This window comes from Bubalus bubalis, chromosome 17 (genome assembly GCF_019923935.1).
Source record: "Bubalus bubalis isolate 160015118507 breed Murrah chromosome 17, NDDB_SH_1, whole genome shotgun sequence".
In the NCBI taxonomy this organism is placed as follows: Eukaryota; Metazoa; Chordata; class Mammalia; order Artiodactyla; family Bovidae; genus Bubalus; species Bubalus bubalis.
The window spans coordinates 963,117-979,338 of NC_059173.1; the positions used below are offsets into that span (position 1 = coordinate 963,117).

Below are 16,222 nucleotides of genomic sequence, written 5' to 3' on the forward strand. Positions count from 1 at the left end.
CTCTCCATGTCTAAAAGAATACCCTACTTATCTGTGTAATGGAATAGAATCATACATTCTATTCTGCTTATTGGGGTATGGCCCCAGGCCCATTGATAATTGTCCACTGTTAACTACCTAGGCTTAAGGCACATGCTGCTGCTGCTGCTAAGTCGCTTCAGTCATGTCCGACTCTGTGCGACCCCATAGACGGCAGCCCACCAGGCTCCCCCGTCCCTGGGATTCTCCAGGCAAGAACACTGGGGTGGGTTGCCATTTCCTTCTCCATAAGGCGCATGATCACGGGTTAACTTTGTATCTTTCTTTTTCCTTTGATCAGACTAGTTTCAGGGAACCTTATACACTTAGGGTATATAAGGTTTTCACAAAAACTGGTCGGGGTCCTTGGCTAAGACGAGAGTCTGCCTTGGGCCCGCCGGTGTAATAAACTGCACTCCACTATTTGCATTGTCCTTCTGAGTGAGTTTGTTTCCCATGGCTACAACAGCCCCAGGGCGTGTGGAACCTTCACACACCAGGGACCGAACCCATGTCCCCTGTACTGGCAGGCGAGTTCTTAACCACTGGACCACCAAAGAAGTCCTGCAATGTGATTCTGACCCCGGCTACATGGAGTTAGGGGAACTTGCACAAATTAAGGACACAACCCCACCCCAAAAAAACCCATCCCTCATTTCAGACACCAGCTGCAAACTCAGCTATCTGCAGACCACCTATACTTCTGACCAAATGGCCACAAGTTTGGGGGGGTGTTCCCCAAACCCCCTCAGGCTGAATGACTTGGTAGAAAACCTCACAGAACTGAAGAAAGCTCCATCCTCACGATTCCAGGTTTGTTGTAAAGGCTACAGACCAGGAGCAGTCAACGGATAGCTGCACCAGGGCGTGGGGGTCCCAGAGGTGGGCTGCTGTGTCCTCAGGCTGCCTCTCCATCCTGCATGTCCACAGTCCAGCAATCTGGGAGGCTCCCCTGAGCCTCGGTGTCCACTGGGGTTTCATTACTCAGGACAGTTCCAGGGACCACTGGCTGTGATTGGACTCTGTCTCTAGCCCCCCTCCCCGTCCTGGGAGCTCAGCTCAAAGCTCCCATCTTCCCATTGCTGGGTGGGGCTTTCCTCATGGCCAGCATCCTTCACAAATCACCCATTAGTATAAACTCAGGGGCCCCCCGAAAAACAAGCGCTGTATTTAGAGGTTGCCTCCCAGGAACCAGGGACAAGGAGCAGCTGATTCTTTACTGTACATACCGTGGTCCACACACAGCATCTCATTTATGGACCTAAGGACCCAGGGGCAGGACTGGACCCCCAGGACCACCAAGCTCACAGATGCCTCCTCCCCTGCTCCCTGGGGAGACCCCCGTGAGGACGAGGGGCAGAGGCCTGGGGCAGGGCTGAAGGAGGTAAGGCTACCTCTGCCCCCTCCTGAAAGCCCGCCCAGATGGTTCCTTTTCAGGAGCTGCTAGTCACTCCGGGTTCACTCCAGGGGGGACAGGGGCTGGGTCTGGAGGGGGCATTAGGGGCATGTTAGGGGCATGCGAGGGGACAGAGCGGACCCTCACCCAGGGCCCCTACACCTTCTGCAGCACCCAGCAGGTGTTTCCCACCATGAGGACCTGTCCTCTCTTCCCGGTTCACCACACACAGAAGTGTGCACAAGAACCTCAGTCTGTGGGGCTCAGCTTCCTTTGGGGGATGCGGAGGTCACCCCCTTGGGGACTCCATCCTGGCCTCCTGGGCACTGGGCTGTGAGCCCCGGGCAGGTGCTTCCTCCCTAAACACTTCCCCTGGGTTAAGGCAGGAGCCACAAAAGCCAGCACGCGGCCATTCCCCCCAACCGGCATTGCAAACCCAGGGAAGTTTGGCATGGCCACCGGGAGCCAGGGGTGCCAAGGCCCCACCCCTGGGAGGTGGCGAGGAGGGCGGAGGAGGGGACTGGCCCTGCTCCACGAGGACCCTGGTGGCAGAACTCTGCTCCGCCGCACCATGTCCTGGGCCCCCGTCCTCCTGGGGCTCCTGCTCCACTGCACAGGTGAGAAGCCCCGGAGCTGGCGGCTCCCGCCCCCTTCCCGCACCCTGCTCTGCCCCGGTGCCCACACACCTCTGTGTCCCCAGGATGTAGCCCTCAGCCCTTGCTGAGTCAGCCGCCTTCCGTGGCCTCGTTGCTGGGAGCCACCGTCCGCCTGGCCTGCACCCTGCGCAGCGACCACAACGTCGGCCTTCACAGCATCTACTGGTACCAGCAGAGGCCCGGCCACCCCCCGAGATTCCTGCTGAGATATTTCTCCCCCTCCGACAAGAAGCAGGGCCACAAGGTCCCGCCTCGCTTCTCCGGCTCCAAAGACCTGGCCAAGAACACGGGGTATTTGAGCATCGCTGAGCTGCAAGCCGAGGATGAGGCTGTCTATTTCTGTGCTGTGGGGACCCCGGTCATGGGGCGGAGGCGGAAGATACAGAGAGAGAGGGAAGAAAGGGAGCTGGCCACCCCGGGCTCCCCGGGCCCCCGGGACACACTCCCCTTGCATTAAAGGCCAGAGGCCGCATCCCTCTGGGGTGGGGTGGGGGTGTGGACGAGGAGGCTGGGAGGTGGGCTGCCCAGGGCCAGAAGACACTCCTGTGAACCCCCTTGGAGGCTGGATTTGGGGATTAAAACTGCTTGCGTCTTGGGAAGTTGTTCTGCCGAGTGGTCTGAATTGGTTCGGAGGAGGCCCAGGATGCTTTGTGAACAGTCAGAATGAGTGGAACGCACCTGAGAACCAGCCAGGGTGAAGGTCCCAGGAGACTGGCCGGCCATGGTCTGCTTGGCCGGAGCCCCTGGGCTGTGGGTCTTCCGGGGCAGGGGGCTGACATGGCTACTCGGGGGTGCCCCTGCCAAGGACAGGACCCACTGTTGTACCTGATTGTGGGCATGGAGTAAGCAGTTTAGAAAACACCTTTGCTGGCCCTCTGGGGAGGAGAGTGATGCCCAGGGATGGGTGTGGACTCGATACCCCGCTGGGCCAGACGGTTCTGTGCTATGGGGGGCTGGCCTGTGCACTCCAGGGGGTCCAGCAGCATCCCTGGCCTCCACCCCCTCCAAAACGGCCTCCCGCCCGTAGTTATGACAACCACAGACGTCCCCAGACATCGCCAAAGGTCCCCAAGGTGGCAAAATTGCCCCAACTGAGACACCTTGAGCCAGGTGAGAGGAAGTGTTCTTTGTAAAAGGCACAGATAGTAACTAGTTTTGGTTTTCTGGGCCATACGATCTTTGTGGCAACTACTTAATTCTGTCCTGAGCGCTCAGAAGCAGCCACAGACCCTCTGAATGCACGGGTGTGACTGCTTCCTGTTAAATTTTTACAGAAGCAAGACAGGGCCGGCTGGCGGTGGCACTTGGGCCATGCTCTGCTGACCCTGCTCTGGAGAAACACCCGTTCCTGCCTCCAGTTTGCAGCCTGACCACACTCGGTGGGGTGAGCAAGGCCGCCCGAGGCTCCCTGTGCCTGTGGACTCCGGGGTACGAACCCCTCAGGACCCCAGAAGACTGCACGTGCAAGGATGTGGCCTCACCAGTGGGCTTGTTGGGTGAAGGGGAAACGGTGGGGTCCAGCTACTCTGGCCCATACCTGCAACCCGAGCCCCGAGGTGCGGGGTCCGAGTGTGCCCTGCAGAGAGGGCCCCTGTACATCCACGTCCACACCACATGTGGACATGTCTCCCATTCAGAGAGGTGCCAGGTGAACCATCTCCCCGTGACTCCAAACTGGGCTGAGAATGTCCATTTCTCAAGACTGAAAAGACCCTCAGGGGCAGCCCTTCCCTCTGTGTGTGTGTGTGTGTGTGTGTATGTGTGTGTGTGTCCTGAGTCTCCTGTAAAACCATTTATCTCAGCTCAGGCCTCTTTCCAGCCTCCTCTGGGCTTCCACTGTCTGAAATGCACCGAGTTCTTCCCACGTCAGACCTTTGCCCCTGAGTGCTTTGCTTCCTGCATCAGACCTTTGAACTGTGGAGTTGGAGAAGACTCTTGAGAGTCCCTTGGACTGCAAGGAGATCCAACCAGTCCATCCTAAAGGAAATCATACCTGAATATTCATGGGAAGGACTGATGCTGAAGCTGAAGCTCCAATACTTTGGCCGGGAAAGATTGAAGGTGGGAGGAGAAGGGGACGACAGAGGATGAGATGGCTGGATGGCCTCACTGACTGGATGGACATGAGTTTGAACAAGCTTCGGGAGTTGGTGATGGACAGGGAAGCCTGGTGTGCTGCAGTCCATGGGGTCACAAGAGTCGGACATGACTGAGCGACTGAACTGACTAGGCTTCCGCTGTCTGAAACGCACTGAGTTCTTCCTGCATCCGACCTCTGCCTCTGGTCACGGACCTCCAGGCCCCGGTTTCCAGAGGCCAGAGAGGTGGTCCGTGAAGAGCTCTGTCTGTTGCTTGTAACCAGCCCTTCTCTTGCTTCCATCCTCTGTGATTCTGGGATTCAGAGTCACAGTAAGAAACCCAGAGAGCAGGGAGTCCTGTCGGCTCCTCCATCATCCTGCCCCCAAGTCTGACCCAGAAATGCAGAACCCAGCCGGCTGGGACACGTCAGCAGTGGTACTGAAGGCCAGGGCCCAGACATTCTGGCCCGAGTTAGACATCGAGGCGCCGGGGAGGGGATCTGAGTAGGACCCAGGGGTCTGGTGGGAAGGAGCCTACCTATCAGACGCAGTGAAGTGGAAGGGCTCTGCGTGCACACCGAGGCCCGTGTGGTTGTGATGCAGGTTTGGCAAGTGGAGCTGGGGCAGGTGACCCCACTCAAAGACGCCGGGGCGGGGTTAACATTCAGAGGCCCTCGGGCGCACGGAGGGGCCTGGCTGGCGTCTCATTCTACACTGCCTTTTTGTGATGTGCACACAGTTCACGACAGGATGTGAAATGAGGACATTTTCATTCCAGCAAAACTAGGAGGGACACGTCCCCTCATCCATGATTGAGGCGCCCCGGGGACTTTCCTATAGTAAAGGCAGGGTAAGTGTCTGATCTGCCCCTGTGTTTGCCAGCCATCGAAAACCCCAAGTCAGCGTAGCAGCGTCCGCCACCTTGTCAGCACCATCACCACTTCACGGGTATGAGATACTGAGGTGTTAAATCCACTGCGACTGTGGGAAGTTTTTCTGTCTTCGGGCAGCAGAAGGCCCTTCAAGTCGGTGCCTAACCAGAGACGCGGTGGTGCGTCGTAAACAGCTCGTTCAGTTTTGTCTTTAAAACATTTGGGCCAAGTCACCTTCACTTCAGCTGGCTCTCTAAAAGATGATGGATCTTCACTATTGTTGTTTTTCCCTTATTTTTAGTTTTGCCATTCACCTCTTTTATTATTAATTTAATTTTTACTTTATTTTGGAGTGTAACTGACTCGCAGTGTTGGGTCAGCTTCGGGTGTACAGCCGAAACCTTCAGTCACACACGTGTCCATTCTTCTCCGAGTTCCTGTCCCAGTTAGGTTCTTACAGAATACTGAGCGGAGTTCTCTGTGCTACGTATACAGTAGGTCCCATTAATCATCTGCATACAACCATATGCGTGTGTCAACACCAAACTCTCAACTTCTCCCCCGTCGCATTTCCCCTGTGGTAGCCATGGATCTGCTCTCAGGTCTGTGAGTCTGTTTTTGTTACGTGTACAAACACATCTGTACACTTTTTTTCGATTCCACGTAGAAGTGATGGGGTATGATATTTGTCTTTGTCTGAGTTACTTCAGTGTGATGGTCCATCTGCGCTGCTGCAAATGCCATTAGTTGATTCTTTTTCATGGCGGAGTAATATTCCATTATATATGCATATATATATATATATATATGCGTACTATATATATATAGCGGCTCAGATGGTAAAGAATCTTCCTACAATGCAAGGGACCCGGGTTCAATCCCTAGCTTGATAAGATCCCCTGGAGAAGGAAATGGCAACCCGCTCCAGTGTTTGTGCCTGGAGAATCCCACGGACACAGGAGCCTGTTAGGCTACAGTCCCTGGGGCCGCAGAGTCGGACACAACTTCGGGCAGCAGAAGAAAAATTAAGGAGAAATTCAGGAAAGCACAACCCACCTTACACCACTCACTCAAAAGTGAAAAAGAAAGAAAGCCACTAAAAAACAAAGTTAAAGCTCTGTTTGCCACCCTCAAGGCACGGTGGTGCCCGGGCTGGAAGTCATGACAGGTTCTCCTCCGCTGGTCTCTGCGTGGACCGCAGAGAGGCAAGTGGGGCTGGGAGGGTGGTGGTCTTTACGGGCCGACCTTGACCCCTCCACTCCCAGTGACTGCCGTCCAACTGGGGGCGGTCTGGAATAGTCCCTCAAATCAGACACCTCCTGTCCTTCCCGGCGTCACATCAGCACGTCTTCGACCCAGAGGCCCAGAGACGCAGCAGCTTTGAGTTCAGCATCATCTCCACGGACCTCAGAGCTGTCCTTGGGAACCACCACCAGGGCACAGTGCAGGGCACCCACAGTCTGGCAGCACCCAGCGTCACCTGGGGGCTTGTGAAAAATGCCACGTGTCCAGGCCACCGTAGACCTGCTGAGCCTGAACCCCCATCTTCACAGGTTCCCTGGCAGCTCCACGCACGAGGAGGAGCATTTCCGGCATCCTTGTCATCTGCTTCAGCCTCCCTTGTTAGGACACTTCGGCTTAAGCTACATGTGTGGTCCAGCAGCTGATGCTCTGAAGATGCTTCTCAGTCACTCACCCCTCCAGGGTCCCTGGGGTCCAGCTAGATGCGGACTTCTGACCATGGCCATGGCAGCAGCAGCCAGGCACAGGCCACGGGGCGGGTGGGGTGTAGCTGGGGGTCCCTGAATTGATGGACAGCCCCTTCTTGTCCCCAAGACCTACTGCTGTCCCGGGGGAACCACCACTTCCCTGGGCAGTGGGGGAGTGTCACACCTGCCTGGGGGGCTGGGAGGGACCAGCTTCCGCCTGGGACCCCAGGGGAGACCCAGCCCCCAAAGTGCAAGGAGCTTAGGTTCCAGGCTGGAGTGAGCCAGGCACCACAGTGGGGAGAAGCTGGACTGAGTCGGGGCCCCCAGGAGCTCCCCCACACTTTGCATGGCGGCTGTTAGGGTGACCCCACCCCATTACTGTTCAGGGCCTGGCCCATCTACCCAAGAACTCTGAGGTCTCACGATTCAGTATCAGGCCCTCGCAGATGCCTGGTCAGTGCGTGTGGAACATGGGGATCCAAGCGAAGTCACGTGGTCCGTGGCCCTGACCTCCCCTTCATGAATCCCCGGTCACCTGGGGGAGTCAGTCTATCTGCCACAGCGTCCCGTGACTGCACTGGGCAGGTGGCCACAGAACGTCTGGGAGGCCTGACCATGAGGGCATGTGGCTTTCACGAAATTCACTTTGGCGGCCCCTGGGGAGAGCATCAGGGCGATGGACAAACCATCGGGACCTGAAGCAGAGAGTAGTTTCAAACACGAACTTGATGCGCAAGCGTGGATGGGACAACGAGCTTCGTCTCCTACAAACACTGGATCAGAACCACATTCTCCAAAGGTTTTCCTATCAAAACCTCCTGTAAGAAATCCATTTCCCGTCACCATCCAGAGCGTACTGATGCATTAGGCTGACCGAGGCAGGACCCCACGACCCTGCCGCCCGCCCTGAGCGCAGGCGCTCCCTGGCCCCGCCTGCCCCGCATGGCCTCGCTGTTGCAGGGTGCTAGCTGCTCCCGAGTGCGTTGGTTCTACAACCTCCATGATGCAAACTTTGAAAAGTGGCAGTTGATGGCATCAAGGATTCATTCATCTCTTGATGGCTGATGGTTTTCCCCAAGGCACACCCGATGGGCCGGCTGCAGTAATGAGAATAATACATGTAATAATAGCAGCCATCTATATGTGCTGTGGGTGGAGCGCTTCTCAGCTTACACAGCGCTTTAAAAGGATGGATTCCGTCTGATTCCACTTATACAAGGTCCTGTGTGTGTGTGTGTGTGTCTGCGTGTCTGTCTGTTTCTGTGTGTGTGTATCTGTGTGTCTCTGTGTGTGTGTGTGTCTGTGTCTGTGTGTCTGTGTGTGTGTGTGTGTGTCTCTGTGTGTGTGTGTGTCTGTGTGTGCCTCTGTGTGTGTCTCTGTGTGTCTGTGTCTGTGTGTCTGTGTGTGTGTGTGTCTGTGTCTGTGTGTGTGTCTCTGTGTGTGTGTGTGTGTCTCTGTGTGTGTGTGTGTCTGTGTGTGCCTCTGTGTGTGTCTCTGTGTGTCTGTGTCTGTGTGTCTGTGTGTGTGTGTGTCTGTGTCTGTGTCTGTATGTCTCTGTGTGTGTGTGTGTCTGTGTGTATGTCTGTGTCTGTGTGTGTCTGTGCGTGTGTGTGTGCGTGTGTGTGCGCGTGTGCGCCCTGTTGTGTCCAACTCTTTGGCACACCCTGGACTGTAGCCCGCCAGGCTCCTCTGTCCATGGAATTTCCCAGGCAGGAATACCTGGTCCCTAGAGGAGTCAAAATCATAGACCCTGAAAGCCGAAGAAGGTTGGTTCACAGAGCCTGGGGAGGGGATGGGGAGCTTGTGTTTAAGGGAGACAGAGCGTCGGTGTGGGAAGAGGAGGACGTTCTGGGGGAGGCTGGAGGTGACGGCTGCTCTTATTGTGTTTACTATGAGGGTGTGTGTGAGAGACGCACGGATGCGTGTGTGTGTGCGTGTGTGTGTGCGAGACCCATGGATGTATGTGTGTGTGAGACCCATGGATGTGTGTGTGTTAGACACACGCATGGATGTGTGTGTGTGTGAGAGATGCATGGATGTGTGTGTGTGTGTGTGTGTGTGCGAGCCCCATGGATGTGTATGTGTGTGTGAGAGAGAGACGCACGGATGTGTGTGTGTGTGTGTGTGTGTGTGCAAGCCCCATGGATGTGTATGTGTGTGTGAGAGACGCACGGATGTGTGTGTGCGTGTGTGCGAGCCCCATGGATGTGTATGTGTGTGTGAGAGATGCACGGATGTGTGTGTGTGTGTGTGTGCGCGAGACCCATGGATGTGTATGTGTGTGTGAGAGACGCACGGATGCGTGTGTGTGCGTGTGTGTGTGTGTGAGACCCATGGATGTATGTGTGTGTGAGACCCATGGATGTGTGTGTGTTAGAGAGACACGCATGGATGTGTGTGTGTGAGAGAGATGCACGAATGTGTGTGTGTGTGCGAGACCCATAGACGTGTGTGTATATGTGTCTGTGTTTCTGTGTTTGTGTGTGTGTGTTTCTGTTTGTGTGTGAGACCCATGTGTGTGTATGCGTGTGTGTGTGAGACCCGTGTGTGTATGTGTGACCCATAGGGGAGAGGGGTGTCACCCAGGAGGTGCCCAGTTTTGGGATGAAACCGCGGTTCCCTGCCCTGCAGCCAGCCTGTAACCTGAGCCCTCCCCCCACCCCCACCTCAGCCCCGGCCTCGCCGCCCTCCCGACCCCACCGCCCTCCCGACCCCGCCAGGAGACGCCCAGGGCGCCCTTGGGAACGAGGGTGGGAGCAGCTGTGTCCCCCGGGTCCCTGGGGCGGGGCTGGCAGAGACTGTGGCGTGAGGCGGTTGAGCCCTGGATTCCGACCAAGCAGGGCAGCTGGCAGAGGGCCCCCAGGAGAGCCCCCCCAGAGTACCGGCCCTGGGCCCTGGGGGAGGGGGCGGTGCTGGAGCAGGGACAGAAGGCCCAGGCAGAGGACGGGCCCCGCGGGACGGGGCGCACCCGGACGGCCTCTGCCAGCAAGGGGAAGCGGGGCACTTTCAACCCTTCCAAGGAGGAGCCCACACCAGCGCGTCTGCCCAAGGTGCCCTTGGCCCTGGGGGCACATGAGGCCCAGGCCAGGCCAGGGGGCCCGTGAGGCCCCCAGGGGTCAGCGCGGTGTCCCCAGGCAGCCCTGGCCTCTCATCCTGCTGGGCCTGGCAGTGGGAGCCCATGGCCTGCTGCCCCCAACGGCGGTGCCTCAGAGCACAGCCCCCCGCATGGAAGCCCCGTCAGGAAAGAGCCCGTGGAGCCTGCGGGACAGGTAAGGGCCGGGGGAGTCGTGGGGGTGCGCGGGGGTCCCTGCTGCCGACGCTGGGGGTGAGGACTGAGCCGCTGTGAGGGCAGACGGGGGAGGCTCAGCCGGAGGGTGGGTCCTGGAGATGTTGGCTTCGTCAGAAGCATCGGCATTTCATCTGGGGTGGACTTGTTTGCACTAATTGTTTTTCTTGGATTAAAACATCATTTTTCTGGATTGCTGAGTTTTTTGGCCCCGCTTACCTTTTGCACCCAAGACTAGTGTCTCCCCCGCCCGGCGCTGGTCCTCCAAGTGGAACAGCACGGGGAGGCGGGGGCAGGAGGTCTCGGCGGTGACTGCCCTCATCCTGGGGTCCCCGGGGCTCCCCTAGGCTGGTGAACCACCTTCTTGCCCCTGTGCGCACCCCTCTCCCCAATGCTGGCTGGGCTGACAAGTCCACTTCTCCGGGCCTCACTTTCCCCCCTGCAAAGTGAGGGGTGCAAGCTGGATGAGAGCCTCGCAGCCTGACGCCTGCCCCGTAGAGGCCGCAGCGAAAGGCTGGGGAGAAGGGGTGGCCTGCAGGTGGCTGGTCTCCCCTGAGGGTGTCCATTCAGCCATTGGACCACTCAGGGTCACCCAGAGGGACGGTCTGAACCGAGGGGTCACGTCCAGGGTGGAGCAGCCCTGCGGCCAGTTTAGGGGCAGTAGGTGGGAGGGCCGCTGCCTGAGCTGGTCTCACGGGTCCAGGGCATGGATCTGGGATGGGGGTGCTCCGGGCAAAGGGAGCGGGGGCCCTGAGGCAGACAGCGAGGGGCGCAGGCCTGCAGGGGGCTTCCAGAGCCGGGCAGAGCGGGCTGCACACCACCCTGTCCATCACCCTGGAACCAGGGGGAGGGGCTGAGGGGTTCAAGGGCGGGGCTCTCAGAGTCAGGTTGGCGTTTGGGGAAAACAGTTCCGGATAAAAACCGGTGTGAGGCCAGATTAGAGGCTGGAGAAGAGGCAGTGGAAAGGCGACCGGAGGAGGGCCCGGTCCACGCGGACCTGTGGAATCGGCAGGTGGATCTACAATGACATCGCCAGAGGGCTGACGGGGAGCAGCACAGCCTGTCAGGGACCGTCGGGGGAGACTGAATTTCCGGAACAAACAACACCACGTACCAAGAGTCATAAAAACGTACATTCTATTTAATCAAGCAATTCAACCTCTACACATGTATCTTGGGACTTCTCAGGGGTTAAGACTCTGAACTTCCACCGCAGGGGGCCTGGGTGCCACCCCTGGTCAGGGAACTAAGATCCCACATGCCACGTGGTACGGCCAGAAAATAAAAATAAAGGTAAAAAGTAAAAGAAATTTATCTTGATGATACATCAGAACTTTGGCTGAATACTGTATGTTCTTGGGGGAAGAAGTAGAGACAACCTAGACGTCCAAAGAGAAGGGAGGGTAAGATGCGAAAATCAAAGTTGCTCAGGCGTGTCTGACTCTTTGCGACCCCATGAACGGTAGCACGCCAGGCCTCCCTGTCCATCATCAACTGCCGGAGTCCACCCAAACCCATGTCCATCGAGTCAATGATGCTATCTAACCATCTCATCCTCTGTCATCCCCTTCTCCTGCCCTCAATCTTTCCCAGCATCAGGGTCTTTTCAGATGAGTCAGCCCTTTGAATCAGGTGGCCAAAGTATCGGAGTTTCAGCTTCAACATCAGTCCTTCCAATGAACCCGTGCTAATAAAATCATAGAGTTGTGTAACCCCCACCCCAATCAAGATACAGAACATTTCTACCACCCTCCCCAAATTTTTCTGGGTTCTTGTGTAGTCAAGTCCTCTTTCTATTTTAACCATGAAAAACCACTGATTTCTTTCTTTGATTTGCCATGCAGAGCGGCATGTGGTATCTCTAGTTCCCCAACAGGGACTGAACCCATGGCCCCTGCAGTGGAAGCTTGGCGTCTTAGCCACTGGACAGCCAGGGAAGCCCTATCTCTTTCTGACCCTATGGTTTTGCCTTTTCCAGATATTGATGTCATCACGCTGTATGTAATCTCTTTTTCAATCAAACATTTTATTTGGGGATATTTGTAGATTCACATGTAGCCTTAAGACATAATACAGGGGGTCCCATGTGCCCTTCATCCGGTTTCCCCCAACGCTGATGTCTTGTAATATAAAAAATCACGGCCAGGGTACGACCGGGATGCAGTCAAGCACAGAATATTCCCAGAGCCCTTCCTGGCCAGGCCCACTTCCTTCCCTCCCAAGCCAGGACAGACGAGCTGGCAACTACTAACTCGGTCTTCTTTTCTAGTTTTGTCCCCTCAAGATAGTTCTATAAATGGAATTGTACTGTTAGCAACCTTTTGGGGACCAATTTTCTTTTGAAAATTTTTTTTATTGGAGTATAGTCGAGTTGCTCGTTTCTGCTGTACAGCATGGAGAAGGCAATGGCAACCCACTCCAGTGTTCTTGCCTGGAGAATCCCAGGGACGGGGGAGCCTGGTGGGCTGCCGTCTATGGGGTCGCACAGAGTCGGACACGACTGAAGCGACTCAGCAGCAGCAGCAGCGGCAGCTGTACAGCAAAGTGAATCAGTTACACGCAGACATATACCTACACTTTTTTAGATTCTTTTCCCACATGAACCATTCCCTGCCATGCTTAGTCACGTCCGACTGTTTGCGACCCCGTGGACCGCAGCCCTCCAGGCTCCTCTGCTCATGGGATTTTCCAGGCAAGAATACTGGGTTGCCATTTCCTTCTCCAGGGCATCTTCCCGACCCAGGAATCGAACCTGTGTTTTGTAAGCCATTGCAGAGTATTGACTAGGGCTCGCTGTGCTATACAGCGGGTGCTTATTAGTTGTCTGTCTTACATATTGTAGTGTGTATATGCCAGTCCAATTTTCCAATTGATCTCTCCCCTTTCCCACCCTTGGTAACCATAACCATAGGAGAAGGAGGCAGCAGAGGGCGAGATGGTTAGGTAGCCTCACCCAGGGGTGCCCTGGGTGCTGGAGGGCTGGCTACCCACACCCACTCGCACAGGACACAGCCCGGTGTCCATCACGCCCAGCAGGTTACCGCTCCGGCCGAGCCCCCGGGGGACAGGTCCCAGGTGCTGGCCTGGCGTCTGGTCTGGCGCTCCGTCATCATGGTTCACCTTTGGCAGCGGGACCAAGGTCACCATCCCAGGTAAGCGGCTCTCACCCATTCCGCAGCCTGTCCCACCTTCTTCTCTCTCAGGAAAGTCACTTTTCTCTGTCTCCCGAGGTCAGGGGCTCCACCAGGGACACTGCCATGATGACCTTCCGTCTCTCTACCACCCACAGATCGGCCCAAGTCCCCACCTTCCGTCACCCTGTTCCTGCCCTCCACGGAGGAGCTCAGCACCAACATGGCCACCCTGGTGTGTCTCATCAGCGACTTCTACCCGGGTAGCATGACCGTGGCCTGGAAGGCAGACGGCACCCCCGTCACCCGGGGCGTGGTGACCAGCCAGGCCTCCAAACAGAGCAACAGCAAGTACGCAGCCAGCAGCTACCTGACCCTGATGGGCAGCGAGTGGAAACCTAAAAGCAGCTACAGCTGTGAGGTCACGCACGAGGGGAGCACCGTGACGAAGACAGTGAAGCCCTCAGCGTGTTCTTAGGGCCCTGGGCCCCCACCCTCCTGGAGCCCCGGGGCCCCGGGAGCGTCTCCCTTCCCACCATGGTCCCCTATGTCCCTTCTTCCCGCACCCAATCTGCTTGCAACAAAACGTCCTCATCGTCATTCAGAAATCCTGCTCACTGCTCGTTTTTTCCTTGTCTCCTATTTAATCAGCAACCTCTCCAGGATTCTGGAGATTCAGGAATCCCAGGCACCAAGGAGAGAATACCCCAAGGGGAGAGGCTCACAGTGTCGGGGTGGGGGGCAGGTGTCGCCCAGAGACGGGTTGGGACCCATTCCCCACCAACCTCTCCTCCTCCAGCACAGGGCCGTGCCCAGCCCTGCCAACTGGCTGGATGCTGGGAGCCGGCATATTGCATATTGAGTGCAGCACTTTCCACAGCATCATCTTTCAGGATCTGGAATAGCTCAACTGGAATTCTATCACTGCCGGGAGCCAGCGTGAGGAACTCCGCCCGTGGCAAAGGTCATGAGGAAGGAGGCTTGGCATACGCAAAGGCGGGATCGAGCCTCTGGAGTCCCCCTGGAAATTCTCGAGCATCTACCCCCCAAACCAGAGTCTGCCTACTTTCTGCTTTGTGCTCTCACCTACACCTCTGACTTTATGGGGGCTGTCCCCCACTACCTCTCTCTGAAAAAAGAGTTAGCTTACAGCTCCAGTTAATAATTTCTGGGTGTGACAGTGTTTCAACCTACAAACTCCTTTGGAAATCCTCTAGCCTGCCTGAATAGGTTTTTCCACATGTGATTAGGCCACATGTGATTGTTCAGAGCCTCCCAACTGTGAGAAGCAGGAGATGTTCTAAACTGTCTAAACACAGATTCCTTTGAGTAGTTAAAAGATTGATTAGAAATTGTATTGGTGAAGGGTTTTTCACTTGTTGGGCCAATGTTTGCTGCTAAGTCTTCAATACTCCTTACCTACGGTGTCCTTGGCAGTGTATTGATTGATATAATGGGTGTATAGAAATGTAAGTAGTAGCCTCAATGTTTGTAACCTTGGACCTTTGAGTTAATTCTTTTCTTGATTGAGCCCACCTCACCTTTGCCCTATAGGAATGCAGCTTTGTCCAATGCTTTTTTGGAGGCTGGCGCCTGACTTTAGAATAATCACCTTTAGAGAAAAATAAGTTTCTTAAAATGTTAACAGGCCTCCGGGCCAGAAGATGATGCAAATCACCTAAACTTTTGCATATGATAAGTTTGCAGGAAGAAAGCCTGGCTTGCTGCATGACTCTACCCCTTCCCCCATTATCCTCTATGCATAACTTAAGGTATAAAAACTACTTTGGAAAATAAAGTGTGGGCCTTGTTCACTGAAACTTGGTCTCCCCATGTCATTCTTTCTCTCACCTTCTGGCTGAATTATTCAGCCTCTTTTCTCCACTGAATTTCCTCACGGAGCTATCCTTATTTCAACCTCTTTTCTCCACTGAATTTCTTCACTGAGCTATCCTCATTCTATTACTCTTTATATCTTTGATAAATATTTAAATAAATAGGTCGCCTACGCCGTCTCTCCTTCGAATACCCTGGATCAGCCGGGGCTGGACCCCGGCAGGACACAGCTGCCCATGGCTGGTGTCGTCCAGAGGAGCGCTCCGTCCCTGCCTGGTGGGGACCCCCACACCTGCCTGCCCCCGGCTTGTCCTTTCTCCACGGTATGACAGCTGTCACCGTAACTGACCCGGGACCTTGGCCTGCATCCATCTCTCCGTGTCCTGCCGGGTCTCCGGGCTGGGCCACTCCTGGGGGTCTCCCAGCCCCGGCTCCCTCTTCCTTTCTCCCTGGCCTCCTGGGCTCACAGGGAGGGGGCTTGGACATTAGCTTTGGCTCTGGGGTACAGGTTCCCTCTACCCTGAGTGCTCCGAGCCTGCCTGGACCCAGGTTCCTGGCCCCCGGGACCCACGGCCTCAGGGACGGAGTTGTGGGGCATTAGGTCAGAGGGACGGGCTTTGTCACCCCCCCCCCCCGCCCCTCCTCTGGGTCAGGAATTAGGGCCCCGGGCATTCGGGGAGGGGTCGGGAGAGGGTGGCCTCTTCCTGGAGACTCCGCCTCAGTCCCGGTTCCAGGCTGGGGGCAGTGGAGGGGGCGGGGGTGCTCCCTGCATCCTGCCACCAGAGGGGCCAACCTGGCATAGGGCCTGTCTGGCCCAGTGGCAGCATCTTGAGGATAGAGTTCGAAGGCCAAGCCCCCAGGATGGGTCCCTGTCCCTTCCCCAGACCCGCTTTCTGCTGCCTCTGGCCCCCCAGAGCCAGCTCCCCCAGCCCAGCATCTTCGTCCCCCAAGGCCCCAGCTTCACGCTCCCTGCACTCCGATCCTGCCAGCCCCTCCGCTGGGCTGACCAACCCGGTCCCCACCTGCCCGGTGGACCCACCGCCCCCCGCCAACCCGAGGTCCGCTCCCACTCTGTGACCCTCCCGAGGGCCCTGAACCCCAGCAATTTGGGCTGGCTGAGTGCATGGGGGCTGAGAGGAGCCTCTCCCCGGCATGCCCCCCACTCCTGATCCTGGGTTCCCAGGGCCACCCGAGGCGGGTTCTCTCACTTCCAGTTGGGATCGGGGACGAGGCCTGGGCC

The 16,222-nt window shown here is 56.6% G+C and overlaps 1 protein-coding gene across 2 annotated transcripts; it reads left to right on the forward strand.

Annotated features, from left to right (window-relative positions):
- Positions 1-1,932: 1,932 nt before the first annotated feature.
- On the forward strand, positions 1,933-14,078 carry LOC102397125 (V-set pre-B cell surrogate light chain 1). 2 transcript variants are annotated; one of them, XM_044930614.1, is made up of 4 exons: positions 1,933-2,031; positions 2,115-2,429; positions 13,120-13,167; positions 13,305-14,078. In XM_044930614.1, the coding sequence occupies exons 1-4, from the start codon at positions 1,986-1,988 to the stop codon at positions 13,622-13,624; spliced, it is 729 nt and encodes a 242-aa protein (XP_044786549.1). In that variant the 5' UTR covers positions 1,933-1,985; the 3' UTR covers positions 13,625-14,078. The 2 variants fall into 2 exon arrangements, with proteins under 2 accessions (XP_044786549.1, XP_044786548.1); XM_044930613.1 differs by lacking the exons at positions 1,933-2,031; positions 2,115-2,429 and adding an exon at positions 9,479-9,998 and having other exon boundaries at positions 13,052-13,167.
- The last annotated feature ends 2,144 nt before the right edge of the window (positions 14,079-16,222 follow it).